The sequence below is a fragment of the Thalassophryne amazonica genome, chromosome 11, assembly GCF_902500255.1.
Source record: "Thalassophryne amazonica chromosome 11, fThaAma1.1, whole genome shotgun sequence".
NCBI lineage: Eukaryota > Metazoa > Chordata > Actinopteri > Batrachoidiformes > Batrachoididae > Thalassophryne > Thalassophryne amazonica.
Window position 1 is genome coordinate 28,631,325 of NC_047113.1, and position 15,817 is coordinate 28,647,141.

Sequence of the window (15,817 nt, forward strand, 5' to 3'; positions counted from 1 at the left end):
ATGGTGTCCACTCTGTTGGGAAAGTGTAGTGACACGGACCCACAACAGGGGGCGTAAATAAACGGACAATGGAAGGAGTTAAATTAGAACACTTTACTGTTGTGAATGTCACAACCAAACACAGCAGATTACAGAATGTACACAAGTCAATTAATAAAGGTGTCGTGTGGGCAGGCTTGATGATAGGAGACGCCCATCTGGAGACGAACCGGAACCACACGATTTCCACCGCCACTGAACCCGAGGAATACTGGAGCCGCCAAGTCCCGAAGTCCCCAGGTGGCCACCGTCTCGGCGTGTCGGATCTGGTACTGCTGGCAGAAAACAAAGACAGTCAAGTGTGGGTGTGTGTACACCCAGTAACAATCCTGGTGGGAATTCCACCTCCACCTCTCACTCAATACGTGCTGCAGCGATCCCTCAGAGGAAAAAGAGTGCCGTCCTGCACAGCCTCCACAAACTAAGGACCGGTACTCCTGCAAACACTCACAATAGAAAGATTTAGAAAATACCAAAAAGGCTGAGAATATTACTTCTTGATGAAGATGATATCTCGGCAATGTGGTGGAGGTGTCTTCCTGCTTTTATTCCAGATGTGGAGTAGATGATCAGTGACAGCTGTCACGGTTGATGGGTGACAGCTGTCACCACGGCTTGTTCCTGGAGGCGGCAGCGCCCTCTCGTGCCTGAAGCCCGCACTTCAGGCAGGGCGCCCTCCTCTTCTGGCGGCCCACACAACAGGACCCCCCCCCTCAACAGGTGCCTCCTGGCGCCCGACCAGGCTTGTTCGGGTGGCGACGGTAGAAATCGGCCAGGAGGGCCGGGTCCAGGATGAAGCTCCTCTTCACCCAGGAGCGTTCTTCGGGTCCATACCGCTCCCAGTCCACCAAATACTGATAGCCCCGGCCCATTCGACGGACGTCCAAGAGCCGGCGTACTGTCCAAGCCGGCTCCCCGTCGATAATACGGGCAGGAGGGGGCGCCGGACCGGGTGCACAGAGGGGTGAGGTGTGATGCGGTTTAATCCTGGAGACATGGAAGAACAGATGGATCCGCAGTGAGGCCGGGAGTTGGAGCGGTAGGACTGAGGACCTTAAGGATGGTGAAGGGTCCAATGAATCGGTCTTTTAACTTGGGGGACTCGACTTGGAGTGGTATGTCCTTGGTGGAAAGCCATACCTCCTGCCCGGGCTGGTATGCGGGGGCCGGGGACCGTCAACGGTCTACATGGGCTTTCGCCCTCGTCCGGGCCCTCAACAAGGCCGAACGGGCGGTGCGCCACACCCGACGGCATCTCCGCAGGTGGGCCTGGACCGAGGGCACACCGACCTCTCCCTCCACCAAAGGAAACAAAGGGGGTTGGTACCCCAGACACACCTCAAACGGGGAGAGGCCGGTGGCAGAGGACACTTGGCTGTTATGAGCGTACTCGATCCAGGCCAGATGTTCACTCCAAGCCGTCGGGTGTGCGGAGGTAGTACACCGAAGGGCTTGCTCCAACTCTTGGTTGGCCCGTTCGGCCTGTCCGTTAGTCTGAGGGTGATACCCAGACAAGAGGCTTACGGTGGCCCCCAGTTCCCGGCAGAAACTTCTCCATACCTGCGAGGAGAACTGGGGACCGCGATCTGAAACGATGTCTGTAGGTATCCCATGCAGCCGGACGACATGGTGGACCAGGAGATCCGCCGTCTCCTGGGCCGACGGGAGCTTCGGGAGGGCCACGAAGTGGGCCGCCTTGGAGAATCGGTCCACTATCGTGAGAATGGTGGTGTGTCCCCGGGACAGCGGGAGGCCCGTGACAAAATCCAGACTGATGTGGGACCAGGGGCCATGAGGTACAGGAAGTGGCTGTAGGAGTCCCTGTGCCATCTGGTGGTCCGCCTTGCCCCTGGCACAGGTGGTGCAGGCCTGGATGTAAGCCCGGACATCAGTCTCCAGGGACGCCCACCAGAAGCGCTGCCGGACCACTGCCACGGTCCTACGCACCCCTGGGCAGAAGTCCAGGACGGCAGCCCTGGCCTCTGGTGGGACGTATAGTCTGTTCTTCGGTCCAGTTCCGGGATCTGGGCTCCGTACCAGGGCCTCCCGGACGGTCTTCTCCACGTCCCAGGTTAGAGTAGCCACGATAGTGGACTCCGGTAGGATGGGTTCCGGTGGATCCGACAGATCGGTCTTGACTTCCCGTTCGTGCACCGGGCATCCGATCTCTGGTTTTTGGTCCCGGGGCGGTAGGTGATCCGGAAGTCAAAACGACCGAAAAACAGTGACCAGCGGGCTTGCCTGGGGTTCAGTCGTTTGGCGGTCCTGATATACTCCAGGTTCCGGTGGTCAGTAAAAACCGTGAAAGGCACTGACGCTCCCTCCAGCAGGTGTCTCCACTCCTCAAGAGCCTCTTTCACCGCAAGGAGCTCTCGATTGCCCACGTCATAGTTCCGCTCTGCTGGGGTCAACCTGCGGGAAAAATAGGCACACGGGTGAAGAACCTTATCGGTCTCTCCGCTCTGGGATAGCACAGCTCCTATCCCTGAGTCAGAGGCGTCCACTTCAACCACAATCTGGCGACTAGGATTGGGCTGCACCAAGACAGGTGCAGTCGAGAAGCGCTGTTTCAACTCCCTGAACGCGGCATCGCACCGATCCGACCAGGTGAAGGGAACTTTTGGTGAGGTCAGGGCTGTCAGGGGGCTAACTACCTGACTATACCCCTTAATGAACCTCCTGTAAAAATTTGCGAAGCCGAGGAACTGTTGCAGCTTCCTACGGCTCGTAGGTTGGGGCCAGTCTCTCACCGCTGCGACCTTGGCCGGATCCGGGGCGACGGAGTTGGAGGAGATGATAAACCCCAGGAAGGACAAAGAGGTGCGGTGAAACTCACACTTCTCGCCCTTCACAAACAGCCGGTTCTCCAACAACCGCTGCAGGACCTGACGTACATGCCGTACATGAGTCTCAGGGTCCGGAGAAAAGATGAGTATATCGTCCAGATATACGAAGACGAATCAGTGCAGGAAGTCCCGCAAGACGTCATTAACCAAAGCTTGGAACGTCGCGGGGGCGTTAATGAGGCCGAACGGCATGACCAGGTACTCAAAATGACCTAACGGGGTGTTGAATGCCGTCTTCCATTCGTCTCCCTTCCGGATCCGAACTAGGTGGTATGCGTTCCTAAGATCCAACTTTGTGAAGATTTTGGCTCCATGCAGGGGGGTGAACACCGAATCCAACAAAGGCAACGGGTATCGGTTGCGAACCGTGATCTCGTTCAGCCCCCGGTAATCAATGCATGGACGAAGACCGCCATCTTTTTTGCCCACAAAAAAGAAACCTGCTCCCATCGGAGAGGTGGAGTTACGGATCAGCCCGGCAGCTAAGGAGTCCCGGATGTAGGTCTCCATCGATTCGCGCTCAGGTCGGGAGAGGTTGTACAGCCTGCTGGACGGGAACTCCACGCCTGGCAACAAATCGATGGCACAATCGTACGAACGGTGCGGGGGAAGGGTGAGTGCCCGATCCTTGCTAAAAACGTCAGCAAGATCGTGGTACTCAACCGGCACCGCCGACAGATTGGGGGGAACTTTGACCTGCTCCTTAGCCTGGGAACCGGGAGGAACCGAGGATCCCAAACACACCCGATGGCAGGTCTCGCTCCACTGTACCACCACCCCGGACGGCCAATCAATCCGGGGATTGTGTTTTAGCATCCAGGGGAACCCCAGAATCACACGGGAGGTAGAAGGAGTCACAAAAAACTCAATCTCCTCCCTATGATTCCCTGACACTACCAGAGTTACTGGTAGTGTCCTGTGTGTGATTAAAGGGAGTAGGGTGCCGTCTAGTGCTCGCACCTGCAATGGTGAAGGAAGCGCCACCAGAGGGAGCCCTACCTCCCTGGCCCATCTGCTGTCTAGCAGATTCCCTTCTGACCCTGTGTCTACCAGTGCTGGGGCCTGAAGGGTTAAATCCCCACTAAGGATTGTAACTGGGAGCCGTGTGGAAATGTGTGTGTGTCCCACGTGAATTTCTTGGCCCACCCTAAGCCCAGTTTCTAGGGGCGGGCGTTGGTGTTTAACCGTTCGGGGCAATTGCTCAATTGATGCTCCATTGAGCCACAAACAAAACACGCCCCGCGGGGAAGCCTCCTCTGTCTATTTGGTGGTCTGAATGTGGCCCTGCTCGTGTCCATAGCTTTGTCAGCAGGGGGAGCTGTCGCCCCACGGGACGTAGAGGCCAGGGAGCGTGGGAAGGGCGGACCTTTCTCGGACCCGGAAGGAAGAGGGACAGCGCGCGCCCGGCCACGCCCTTCGTCTCGTTCCCGACGGCGTTCCTCCAACCGATTGTCCAACTGTATAACAAGATCGATAAGCCCATCTAATTCCCGCGGTTCATCCTTGGCCACCAGGTGCTCCTTCAGGACCGACGACAGTCCGTTTACGAAGGCGGCGCGGAGCGCAGCGTTATTCCAGCCGGACCTCGCAGCCGCGATGCGGAAGTCGACTGCATAAGCGGCTGCGCTCCGGCGTCCCTGTCTCATAGACAGCAGCACAGTTGAAGCGGTCTCTCCCCTGTTAGGGTGATCAAACACTGTTCTGAACTCCCTCACAAACCCAGTGTACGTGTGAAGGAGCCGTGAATTTTGCTCCCAAAGCGCCGTAGCCCAAGCGCGTGCCCCTCCCCGAAGCAGAGTAATCACATAAGCTATTTTGCTAGCGTCTGACGTGTACATGACGGGATGTTGTGCGAAGACAAGCGAACACTGCATGAGAAAGTCCGCGCACGTCTCCACACAACCTCCGTACGGCTCTGGAGGGCTTATGTATGCTTCAGGGGATGGTGGGAGGGGTTGTTGAACCACCACTGGAACATTCATATCCTACACAGGGTCGGCAGGAGGAGGAGCTGCAGCAGCGCCCTGAGCGTTCGCCACCATTTGCGCGGAGAGAGCCTCCACCCTGCGGTTCAGGAGGATGTTTTGCTCGGTCATTTGATCCATCCGAACCGTAAAGGCGGCGAGAATGTGCTGTAGCTCACCAATCACGCCTCCTGCAGACGCCTGCGCTCCCTGCTCTTCCATTGGTCGTTCAACAGCCGGGTGACGCCCCTCGGAGTCCATGACGCTGGCCGAGATATCCTGTTGGGAAAGTGTAGTGACACGGACCCACAACAGGGGCCGTAAATAAACGGACAATGGAAGGAGTTAAATTAGAACACTTTACTGTTGTGAATGTCACAACCAAACACAGCAGATTACAGAATGTACACAAGTCAATTAATAAAGGTGTCGTGTGGGCAGGCTCGATGATAGGAGACGCCTGTCTGGAGACGAACCGGAACCACACGATTTCCACCGCCACCGAACCCGAGGAATACTGGAGCCGCCAAGTCCCGAAGTCCCCAGGTGGCCACCGTCTCGGCGTGTCGGATCTGGTACTGCTGGCAGAAAACAAAGACAGTCAAGTGTGGGTGTGTGTACACCCAGTAATTATCCTGGTGGGAATTCCACCTCCACCTCTCACTCAATACGTGCTGCAGCGATCCCTCAGAGGAAAAAGAGTGCCGTCCTGCACAGCCTCCACAAACTAAGGACCGGTACTCCTGCAAACACTCACAATAGAAAGATTTAGAAAATACCAAAAAGGCTGAGAATATTACCTCTTGATGAAGATGATATCTCGGCAATGTGGTGGAGGTGTCTTCCTGCTTTTATTCCAGATGTGGAGTAGATGATCAGTGACAGCTCGTCATGGTTGATGGGTGACAGCTGTCACCAGGGCTTGTTCCTGGAGGCGGCAGCGCCCTCTCGTGCCTGAAGCCCGCACTTCAGGCAGGGCGCCCTCTGGTGGTGGGCCAGCAGTACCTCCTCTTCTGGCGGCCCACACAACACACTCAGTTGTGCCTTACAGTTTTGAAAAAATTTTTATCAAACAAAGTAGCAGTCTCTGAGCCATTCCTAAACAATGAAAAAACGACGAGAGGGTGGGCCACTCCTCACTCAAAGACTGCCCACAGGCGAATGATGTAACCGACAGGCGTGAAAAAACTCTCGCATGCCCACGAGGGTTCAAGCATGTCTGATGTAATCACACGTGATTCAAATCCATATGGTTTTTGAAAAAAATAATAAGGTCGCATACTTTTCTAATAGACCTCGTATACAAATAGCTGTAATAACTGAATGAAAAACAAGCCATTTCCTGCTTTTTAACCTCTTAAACCCGAGAGTCCCCAAATTTGAGGACTTGCCCTGTTTTGGAACATTTGAATACTCATAACTAACCAGTGCTGACATCAACATACACTTATTATACATCAAAATGTCAAGCGAAGTCTCCTCTACAAAAGTATCCACTTCAATCACATATCAACTAACCACAGCCCAAACGCCAAATTGAAATTCATTTTTGGGGGAAAAAAAAAACCTCGTTTACTCCGACCAAGTATTATTTACTTTCAGTTTTTGGCATCCACAACATCCCCTAGGACCTGTCTTTTAGCTGATCCAAACCTTTGCATTTTTGACCTTGTACAAGCTGAGAAATAAATCATAATGTATGGGTATGTGATTTTGGTGAAATAGGCTACAGAAAAAAAAACATCTAATTTAAAAACAAACAAACAAGCAAAATTCTATTTTCCTGTTTTTGTATTGTGGTTTTAAAACAGTAAAAAAAAGTTGTTTGATTGTTTTTCTGATGTGTTTCTGAAGGGGGGGGGGGGGGGGGAGCAAAGCACGATTGATAAACTCCATTTTTTTTTTTTGCAAATATGTCACCCCATGCTCAGGCCAAAAGCCTTCATCATGCAGATGCTCAGTAGAGTTGGTCACATTATTATTTGAAAGTGTTGCAGGCCGGCTCCGCTGCAGTTGCATTACTGGCTTACTGCTCGATACACAGCAGGTACAAGAGACAAAGTACGCAAATTGTGTCACTGTCCAAATACTTATGGTCCTGACTGTATTCCAGACTTTGGACTCTGTAGTTATTACAACAGGAGCAAATTTTGATGCTTTTTCTGACTGTTACTGATAACTTATCACTTTGTAAGTGTAGAAATGCACAAATCGTCTTATTCAGACATCTGTGCTGTTTATGTGTAGTAAACAGAAAACAGTATAGTTTTAAGGATAATTAACAGAACACACCTGTCTTCTTCTGATTTTTTATTTTTTTATTTTATTTTATTTATTTATTTTTTTGTGCAGTGAGAACTACTTGGTTCGCTGGGGCAGCAAAGGGTTCCCCAAAGAGATAGACATGCTGAACAATCTGAAGGTTGTGTTTACAGTAAGTGTTCACAAGAGGGCGCCATCACATTGTTTCAGGACAAACATAAAGCCTAGAGTTTTGTCTTCTGGCAAGTCTGTTGAGATGTGTCCTCTGCACCTCTGCCTCTTTTATTTCCACTCTTCTGTTTCCTACTCCCTTTCTCCTCTTTTTCTTTGTCCCTCTCTTTGCAGGACTTGGGGAACAAGGACCTGGCCAAAGAGAAAATTTTTCTGATTTGTCAGATAGTGAGAGTTGGCAGGATGGACCTGAAAGAGGCAAACACCAAGAAGTTCACTCAGGGCCTCAGGAGACCCTTTGGGGTTGCAGGTAACACAGAACAGCTTAAAAAAAGAGTCATAATTGTGATGTTTTGAAATAAACAAGGCATCCAGTTTGTGCAGAAAACTGATTGCTAACTTTCATTTGATGACTTCAGCCTTGGCTTTTTTTTTTTTTTTTTTTTTTTTGCTGTAAAACCCTGAAAAACATACCTAAAGAGCTGAAATTTTAATGTGTTGTCATGTAATGTATTTTAATACTCCGGGTCCCATTGCACCGTAAGGTGTATTGTGAAACCTGTCGTAAATATGAGCGTTCCCTAAAAGGTTGAGCATGCCATGATCAGGTGATGATCAAGAAGCACATTCATTCATTCATTATAATACCCGCTTTCTCCAGTCAAGGGTTACGGGGGCGCTGGTATGAAGATGTCCATAAATATGTAAATGAGAAAATGAAATTAAACAGTAGCTGACAGTCAACATACAGTTCATTCACACAGGACAGAAAGGATTAAATGAGTAAGAAATAAAAATACAGTAAGTACATGCTTATTGGATTCATGTATGATATCCAAGACGCCCTTAGCAAAAAGTAGTATACTTAAAGTCCATTTTATTAAGTATGCTTCAGTATAAGTATAGCAAGTATACTACAGACCGTGTACTGTTAGTATACTAGAAAGTCCACAAATTTAATACTTTTTCAGACTAAATTGGAACATTTCAGTTTATAAAAGTATACTTTAAAGTTCGTTTTAAGTTTGCCAAAGTACACTTTAAAGTATACAAGAAGTACACTCATCTATATACTATCAATGTACTTGGTATATCCCTCTTGTATGCTTAAAGTATACCACACGTACACTTATCAATGTACTTGATATATCCCTCTCCTATGCTTAAAGTATACCACAAGTGCACTTATCGATATACTGCCATTGTACTACTTGTATACGTTGAGTCCCTATTTTTAGTTTATTATCGTGTACTTAAAGTATACTGTTACACACATTGGTTATTTCAGTATTTTACTTTTTATACTTTAATTTTGCTTGGCATATTACTATTTATATACTGAAAATATACTCCTTAAAGTATTCTTAAAGTTTACTCATACTGTATGCACACAAGAGTGTGATGCATTTAAAAAAATCACAAGACAGAATGTTGAAGACAAGTCTGATATATTGTCAAATATTTCAAAAACAAAGACCTACGAAATCAAGTGCTTAGCTTTGTGGAGAAAATGAAAGGAAAAAGTGCATGCAAAATGTAAATGTAATGGTCTCTCCAAGATCAAGTCCTTATTTGTGTCTTCAACTGAGAACTAAAGTTCTTCCTTGTCAAAAAGGTAAAAGAAAAGTGCGAACCTTTGGAACCAAAAATAAATAACAACATAGAAAAAAAATCTGTACTTTTATGACTTCTTTTCAGTTACTTGAGTCAATAGCTTGACTTAGTATATCTTGCTCCAAGTGCATAATAAGTGTTAGTACTTTGTGGAAGAAAGATGTAAAAAGTATACTAAAGTATAAGTTTTAGTATTAAAGTATAAGTCTTAGTATTAATGTATTTAGACTTAGACTTTTGTTTATACTTCTCAGTATAAGCCAAGTATACTTCACTATACTATTCTTAAATATATAAAATATAGTTTATAAAAAGTCACCTTCAGGTATACGTCCTCAATTTTAGTAAAAAATAAGTATACTCATAGTACACTTTTTGCTAAGGGTAACCTTTTAAAGAATCAAGATAAAAATAGTTATTTGCCATAATTCTGGACCTCACTATTAGACAATATTTGAAACAAGTTAGCTTCTCATTATGTGGCTGAATGCTAAATATAAAAGGAAAACTTAAATTAGTTGTTGTTTAAAAATGACCAAAAAGCTAATCCGCTAATGATAAATGCTAATAACCTGCTAGCCGATTAGCTAGCAGGTCGTCACCACGTTTCTTTCAAGCTGTCCTCACAGACACACTTGTCTCTTCTTTGCAGTGATGGACATCAGCGATATCATCAAAGGGAAGGTTGAATGTGATGAAGAGAAGCAGTATTTCATTCCCTTTTTTCCGTATGTTCTATTTTCTTCCTATCATTCTCTTTATCCCGTTTCTCCAGATCCTCTCTGTAATTACCATACCACCATTTGTCTCTGTTTGACTGGCTGCCTTTGAGAAGGATTACTTAGAAAGTCATTAATTAATTTTTAAGAAACCTAGAGGCAATATATTATCCTGTTGGCATATTTAGACATTTTAATCAAACAAATTAAAAAATGTAGTGCACATGCAGTTCGGTGGAGAAATTTTAGAAAAATGTAGTGTACAATTCTCATCCCAAACTGACCACCACCATCATCCGTGGGCCAACAACAACAAGAAAATTCAAATTTGACATGTTCAACTATATCTAGTCCAACATAAATCAAATGTGAGATAAAAACATTTTCTCATTTTATTGTATGATACTACTTAGTACATTCACAGGTCCATTATATTAGGTACACCTGTTCAATTGTTTGTTAACACAAATAGGTCATCGGCCAATTACATGGCAGCAACTCAATGCATTTAGGCATCTAGATGTAGTGAAGGCAACTTGCTGAGGTTCAGACCGAGCATTAGTATGGGGATGAAAGTGGATTTAAGTAACTTTGAACAAGGCATGGTTGTTTGCGCTAGATGGGTTAGTCTGCGTGTTTCAGAAATTGCTCATCTACTGGGATTTTCCATGCACAACCATCTCTAGGGTTTATAGAGAATGGTTTGAAAAAGAGAAGATATCCAGTGAGCGGCAGTTGTGTGGACGAAAATGCCTTGTTGAAGTTAGGGGTCAGAGGAGAATGGGCAGAGTGGTCGAATGGGCAACTGTGAGATGCTATCATGTCAAAATGGACCAACATCTCCGAGGAATGTTTCAAACACCTTGTAGAATCTATGCCATGAAGAGTTAAGGCAGTTCTAAAAGGTAAAAGGTGGTCCAACCCGGTACTAGAAAGGTGTTTCTAATAAAGTGCCCAGTGAGTGTACGTATATGAGAAGACAAAGGCAGTTGCCAATAACAGCTCAAAAGAAAAAAACAACCTTCAAACCTGACTAAACACAGCCTGATTTTGATAAATTGCAGAAGATCACCTAAAAGAATTCTTTTACCACCGAAAATAAATTTCACATTTTTAAAGGTGAAAAGTGGTCACGTTTTCCTCATAAATGCCATATATTTATTAGCGTTTCCTTCCCATGAATGCATTAAGATACATTACATCGTACCTAAAACAAGTCCATCATTCTGTAAACTCAAAGGCACTGAGTGCATTCCTCCACCACGGCCACATACCTTCTGAAAACTATGTTTTTGATCATATTTAAAATAAGGACACGATCTATCTGCTCAGCAAATTTAATCATTTATTACTTTTTGAGTTTTCATGCTAGCAGACAGAGAAACAAACAAATACATGTAAAAATGGGGAATACTTGTGTCCTGCATATTGCATTCCACAAATCAGGGCCGGCCCAAGCCTTTATGGGGCCTTAAGCAGAATTTCATTTGGGGGCCCCCCCCCTACCATCACCTCAGCACCAGATGCCTCATTATTTCATAGGCTACACTGTTATGTGTGTAACGTACCCACAATCATTAGCATTATTTGTAATTATCTTACATCATACAGGTGTCATTCTTGTTTTTACCTTAAAGGGGTAGCAAACTCATAAATATGTTTTAATTAACTTCTACATATAGAGTGATGTATAAGTATGGCTCATTAATTTAACTATTTGAAAGCAACATCAGCAGGCAGGCGACTGCATTTATAGTAAACACGTTAAAGTTTAATTTCTTTCAGATGTGCAATGGTGTGCAAAATGTTCAATATCGAAATACAAAATAGAATCAAATGACACATTATCTTACAGAAAAATAAAGTTGTAATCAAAATGAAATACTTAAATAATAAATACAATACTTAAATAATCTCCAAAATGAACATAGAAATCCACAACATAACAGCAATGTTTGTGCATAGCAATGCACAAACATTGCACTGGGGGCTATTGCTTTAACTTTGGCCTGCAAACCACTGAGAGCTGAGCTACTTTTCCCCACCTTTTGCACCAAATTAATCTGAGGAGTTGATCTGCCCTGCTGTTTAACTCTAAGTTTTTCTTCGTAAGGAAGACTATCAAATGGCTTCGCCAAAATCCGATCCACAACATTCAAACTGTCTGCCATTATGTGCAGAGTGCTTTGTGACGGTGGAGGAGCTCAGTAGCACCCGCTGCTCGGTAGGGACAGAAACTGCGATAGAAGTCAGCTCGATTTGTCGCTAGTCGTTTTTATCAAAGAAAATGCCGCTAAAAGGATTAGGAAAGTCTCCGGTTCAATTCAGCACAGAATGAAAATGCTCCCACGGATGTTTACACCAAAAGATCGCTGATTCGCTCATTTCGCTGTCAATCAAAAAGGGATTCAGCCTCAGACAGATCATCCAATCATCATGCAGAAGCTGAGCGTCCGGGCCGGCCGAGGCCCGCCCACTGCCCCATAGACCCCCAGACACGCTGAGTGTACGATGGGCGGGACAAAGCCCAGCATTTATCCAATGACTCATCTCGTTTCGCTGCACTCTTTGTGTCGCTATTGAAGTCTGCGGACGCTCAGCGTCCACACTGTTTAAAGCACTGTGAAGCTGCGGGTTTGAGTGAGAGGAAAGCCGCGTCGTTACCAGTGATAAGAAGCTGATTCTGAACAAAAGTTGAGCGCGTTGTAGCACATATTTAGTCAATGATATGTACACACAACAGTATATATTTGATCACTTATTTTTTGACATCTTAGGGGAAGCTGAGCTTCACTTGCAGTCTTAGAGCAATCGCCTCTGACTTTAAGACACCTAAAACACTTTACACTAAACGAACGGAGCATTTCGCAAATAATGACAACAAAAATTGTAATATTGCAAACCTACCTTTGTCTTGTTTTTTCTCGTCTTCCAACTTCTTCTTTTTTCTTTTCTCCGCTCCAGAGGGATAATTTCTTTTCTGAGACATGACTTGCACTCACTTCGTTCCTCACGATTAGTCATCGACCACCTGACCCAAGCGGTGCATCTAAATTTGCCCAACTGTGGCAGCAGCCAACAGGAGGCATCAATTAACCTAGTATTGGTATTTTGTCAAAATGAATTAATTTTTTTCGGATGTAATACAATTTCGTTTAAATTATTCAATATTATTTTAATTTCATGTATATATTTACTTTTTTATCACAACGTCTCGGTGCTCTCGGGGCCCCCTGGTGGCGTGGAGGCCCTAAGCGACCGCGTAGTTGGCGTATGCCTTGGGCCGGCTCTGCCCCAAATGGAATATGTAGACGACACATCAGGTAGTCATGCACATCTGGAGGACAGCCTGGACTTGAAATCTGCTCGAGTTGTGGTATATTGCTGTGTGATGTTTCCACATCTTCGTGGTTTTAACATGAAGTGTTTTTGTTTGGCTGCAGGGTAGTTGCTGAGAACGACTTCCTCCACACGTTGCTGAACAAAGTCACCGCTTCGCGAGGAGACAGTGGAGGCCAAGGTACTCCGCTCACCTCTCTGCCCTTACGGGTGATTCTTCCTGCTTCCTAGTGTGTATGTCATTTCAAAACTGGCACCAGAGTGAGTGCTCTCTGTTGTACGAACTCTTTTTACACTGTGGTTTCTCACGCTCAGATGAAATGGTCATTTCATCTTGCCTCTTCTCTCCTCTCCGTGGGTGAGAAGGAGGACATTATCCTGATTGCATGTGCCGTTCACCTGCTGTTTTTGACCTACTTACCCATTGTTTCTCCCTCTTGCTCCTCTCCCCTCACTGCCCACTACTTCATCCTTGTAGTAGAGTTTGACATCACTTACAGGTGATGCTTCCTCACTCTTATCTCACCAATATGAAAGGGGCACTCAGAGAAGATATGGAAGGAGCATCTTAGGACGTCTGCTCTTACCATCACTCATCCCTAATCACACACACAGACACACATACACACACTCAGTCACACATTTATGAGCAGTCATCCCTGTAGGTATGTGATTAGTCATGAAAATGTGGGCTTGTGACAGTTTTCACTTTACCAACTGCACATTTCTCTAAAATACCTAAAATTTTTTTCTCTTTCCATCATCCCCAGTCTTTGCTTTCTCACCTCATTTTGAAGAAAGTAGTAAGAGCCCAGATTGTGAAAGAGGCCAGTTCTGTCTGTTAAACAGTAATGCCTTCATCCTTACATACTTTTGGGCTCCCCTGCCGTGTTCGCCTTTATCAAACACTCCCCAAGACATTGTAAGGCTCGATCCCACCAAATAATAAGCCATGAATAATGAGCCACGCATGGGTGTGTTAGTGATTATTTAAAGAATGATCCACGGTTTAAGCTATCACGTATCCACTACTAAGGCTCCTCTATGTGCCTTTCTGTACCTCACATGTGCCAGGTATCAGCCTCTACTATCAGCCTCCACGACCGACCTGTCATTTGAGCCCCGTCCAGCCTCGAATGGCTCGTGTTGCTGCATATGGTCCATGTCAAGCCACATATGATCCATGTAGCATCATGTAATGCGACGTTGGTGCACGTTTAGACATGGGTTTGGTCCAAACCTCCAGCCCTCCCACACTTGGTCCCTTTAAAGTGTGGGTTTTCAATTCACATCATCCATTCAAGATGTCACATTTTTAAACGCAGTCCAAAAAAAAAAAAAAAAGACGCTGCATTGAGGGAGTACGTGCTCCCGCACCAGGGGATTCAAATTCTGATGGGGATAACTACTTTGGTATTACACCGACCAGTGTGCGTATCTGTGTGGCAGGCTGCTGTTCACCTGTGTTCCAGAGTCATTAAATGCAGCAGTTCTGTGTGTTCACCCAGCTCTCTGTGACCACAAAAAAGAGACCACAATGAGGAAGCCGCTTTAATTATGTACACCCGCTGCCACAGCTGTGTGTATCACTCCTCCCAATGCCCCCCCCCCAAAAAAAAGTACATCCAAAACCAGACCAGCTACAACCGAACCACAGGTTCCTGGACAGTCGCCTCTGCACTTCTCCTCACTGGCTTCTGCGGCATTTTGACACCGTGATCCAACTTTTAACGTTGTGTTTGGCCGATATTGACTGCAAAATCACTCTTTTGCGAGCTGGCGTTTTGTGTTAATGCTTGTCTTGGATGCGAGTCATTGTGTTCATGCGCAGACACACAGTGGAGCTCATCTGATCCATAACAGGATGTTAAATCTATCATAAACATACTTTTACAGCTGCTTATAAAGAAGGAATGAACATGCAACTGTTTTACCAAGCTATTACAATAATTTTTTCCAATTTCAATTTATTTTCATTTATATAGTGCCAAATTGCACCAGAGTTGCAGTGTAACAATTCACAGAATTGTTCTGTAATTTATTTATTTGTTCTGCAATAAAACATTACAAATAATTACCTTTTAAGCTGTTCCAAATATGTTTTCCACCTCATGGAGCAGGAGAGAGGGGGGAAAAAAAGGGTCCAGATGAAACAGTTGTCTGTGATTCCAGAAGCGATTGTGCAGTGTTTTCAACCGCCAAGCTCTGACGGAAAATGATTAATCCGCTACAAAATAATTATTTTATATACAGTGTCCAATGCACAAAGCAGGTCGGATTGTAGTGCACAAGAGGGCTGAGCCAAAATAGCCTGTCCTGTCCTTGTACTTGCCAGGTGCTCAGATAATGGGCTTAAACAGCCCCATTTTCACCACAAACATGCCTTTAACATCCTCATTTGTCTTCCTAGTACCTCGTACATAAACATCCCCATGCTGTTGTTGCTAAATTCTACAGTTCTTGAAATTAGCCACACTCAGAGATGAGCCTCGTTAGCCGAATATTCTGATACTATTCTCCCATGATTGTTGAATACCTCCTCTCGTACCAAAAAACAATAAACAAAACAAAAAAAAAAAACTGCATGGCTCATTATTCACTGTTCATTATTTGGTGGGACCAGAGCTTTATACATAAATGCTAATCAGGAGGTCAGCTGCAGCAACAGCAAATATGTTAGCACTTGTGGCACATCTTACTGCGAGTTGATGTTCCAGAGAGATGAACACTTTGAGTTTAGGCCTCATGATTGGTCATATCTGGTAGTCTTTAGTTAATCATGTAGATTATGATTCAGTGGTGTGAATATCAATTCAATTTCAATTCTATTCAATTTTTTTATTTATACAGCGCTAAATCACAA

General features: G+C 45.6%; 1 protein-coding gene across 2 annotated transcripts in view; it reads left to right on the forward strand.

The window, feature by feature from the left end:
• LOC117519806 (dedicator of cytokinesis protein 2-like) overlaps positions 1-15,817 on the forward strand; it is a 406,014-nt gene that overhangs the window by 15,271 nt on the left and 374,926 nt on the right. For both annotated transcript variants that reach the window (XM_034181049.1, XM_034181050.1), the window contains exons 9-12: positions 7,202-7,283; positions 7,457-7,592; positions 9,549-9,624; positions 13,059-13,135. In XM_034181049.1, coding sequence (XP_034036940.1) covers positions 7,202-7,283; positions 7,457-7,592; positions 9,549-9,624; positions 13,059-13,135 — 371 coding nt within the window. The remainder of the gene's footprint in view (positions 1-7,201; positions 7,284-7,456; positions 7,593-9,548; positions 9,625-13,058; positions 13,136-15,817) is intronic.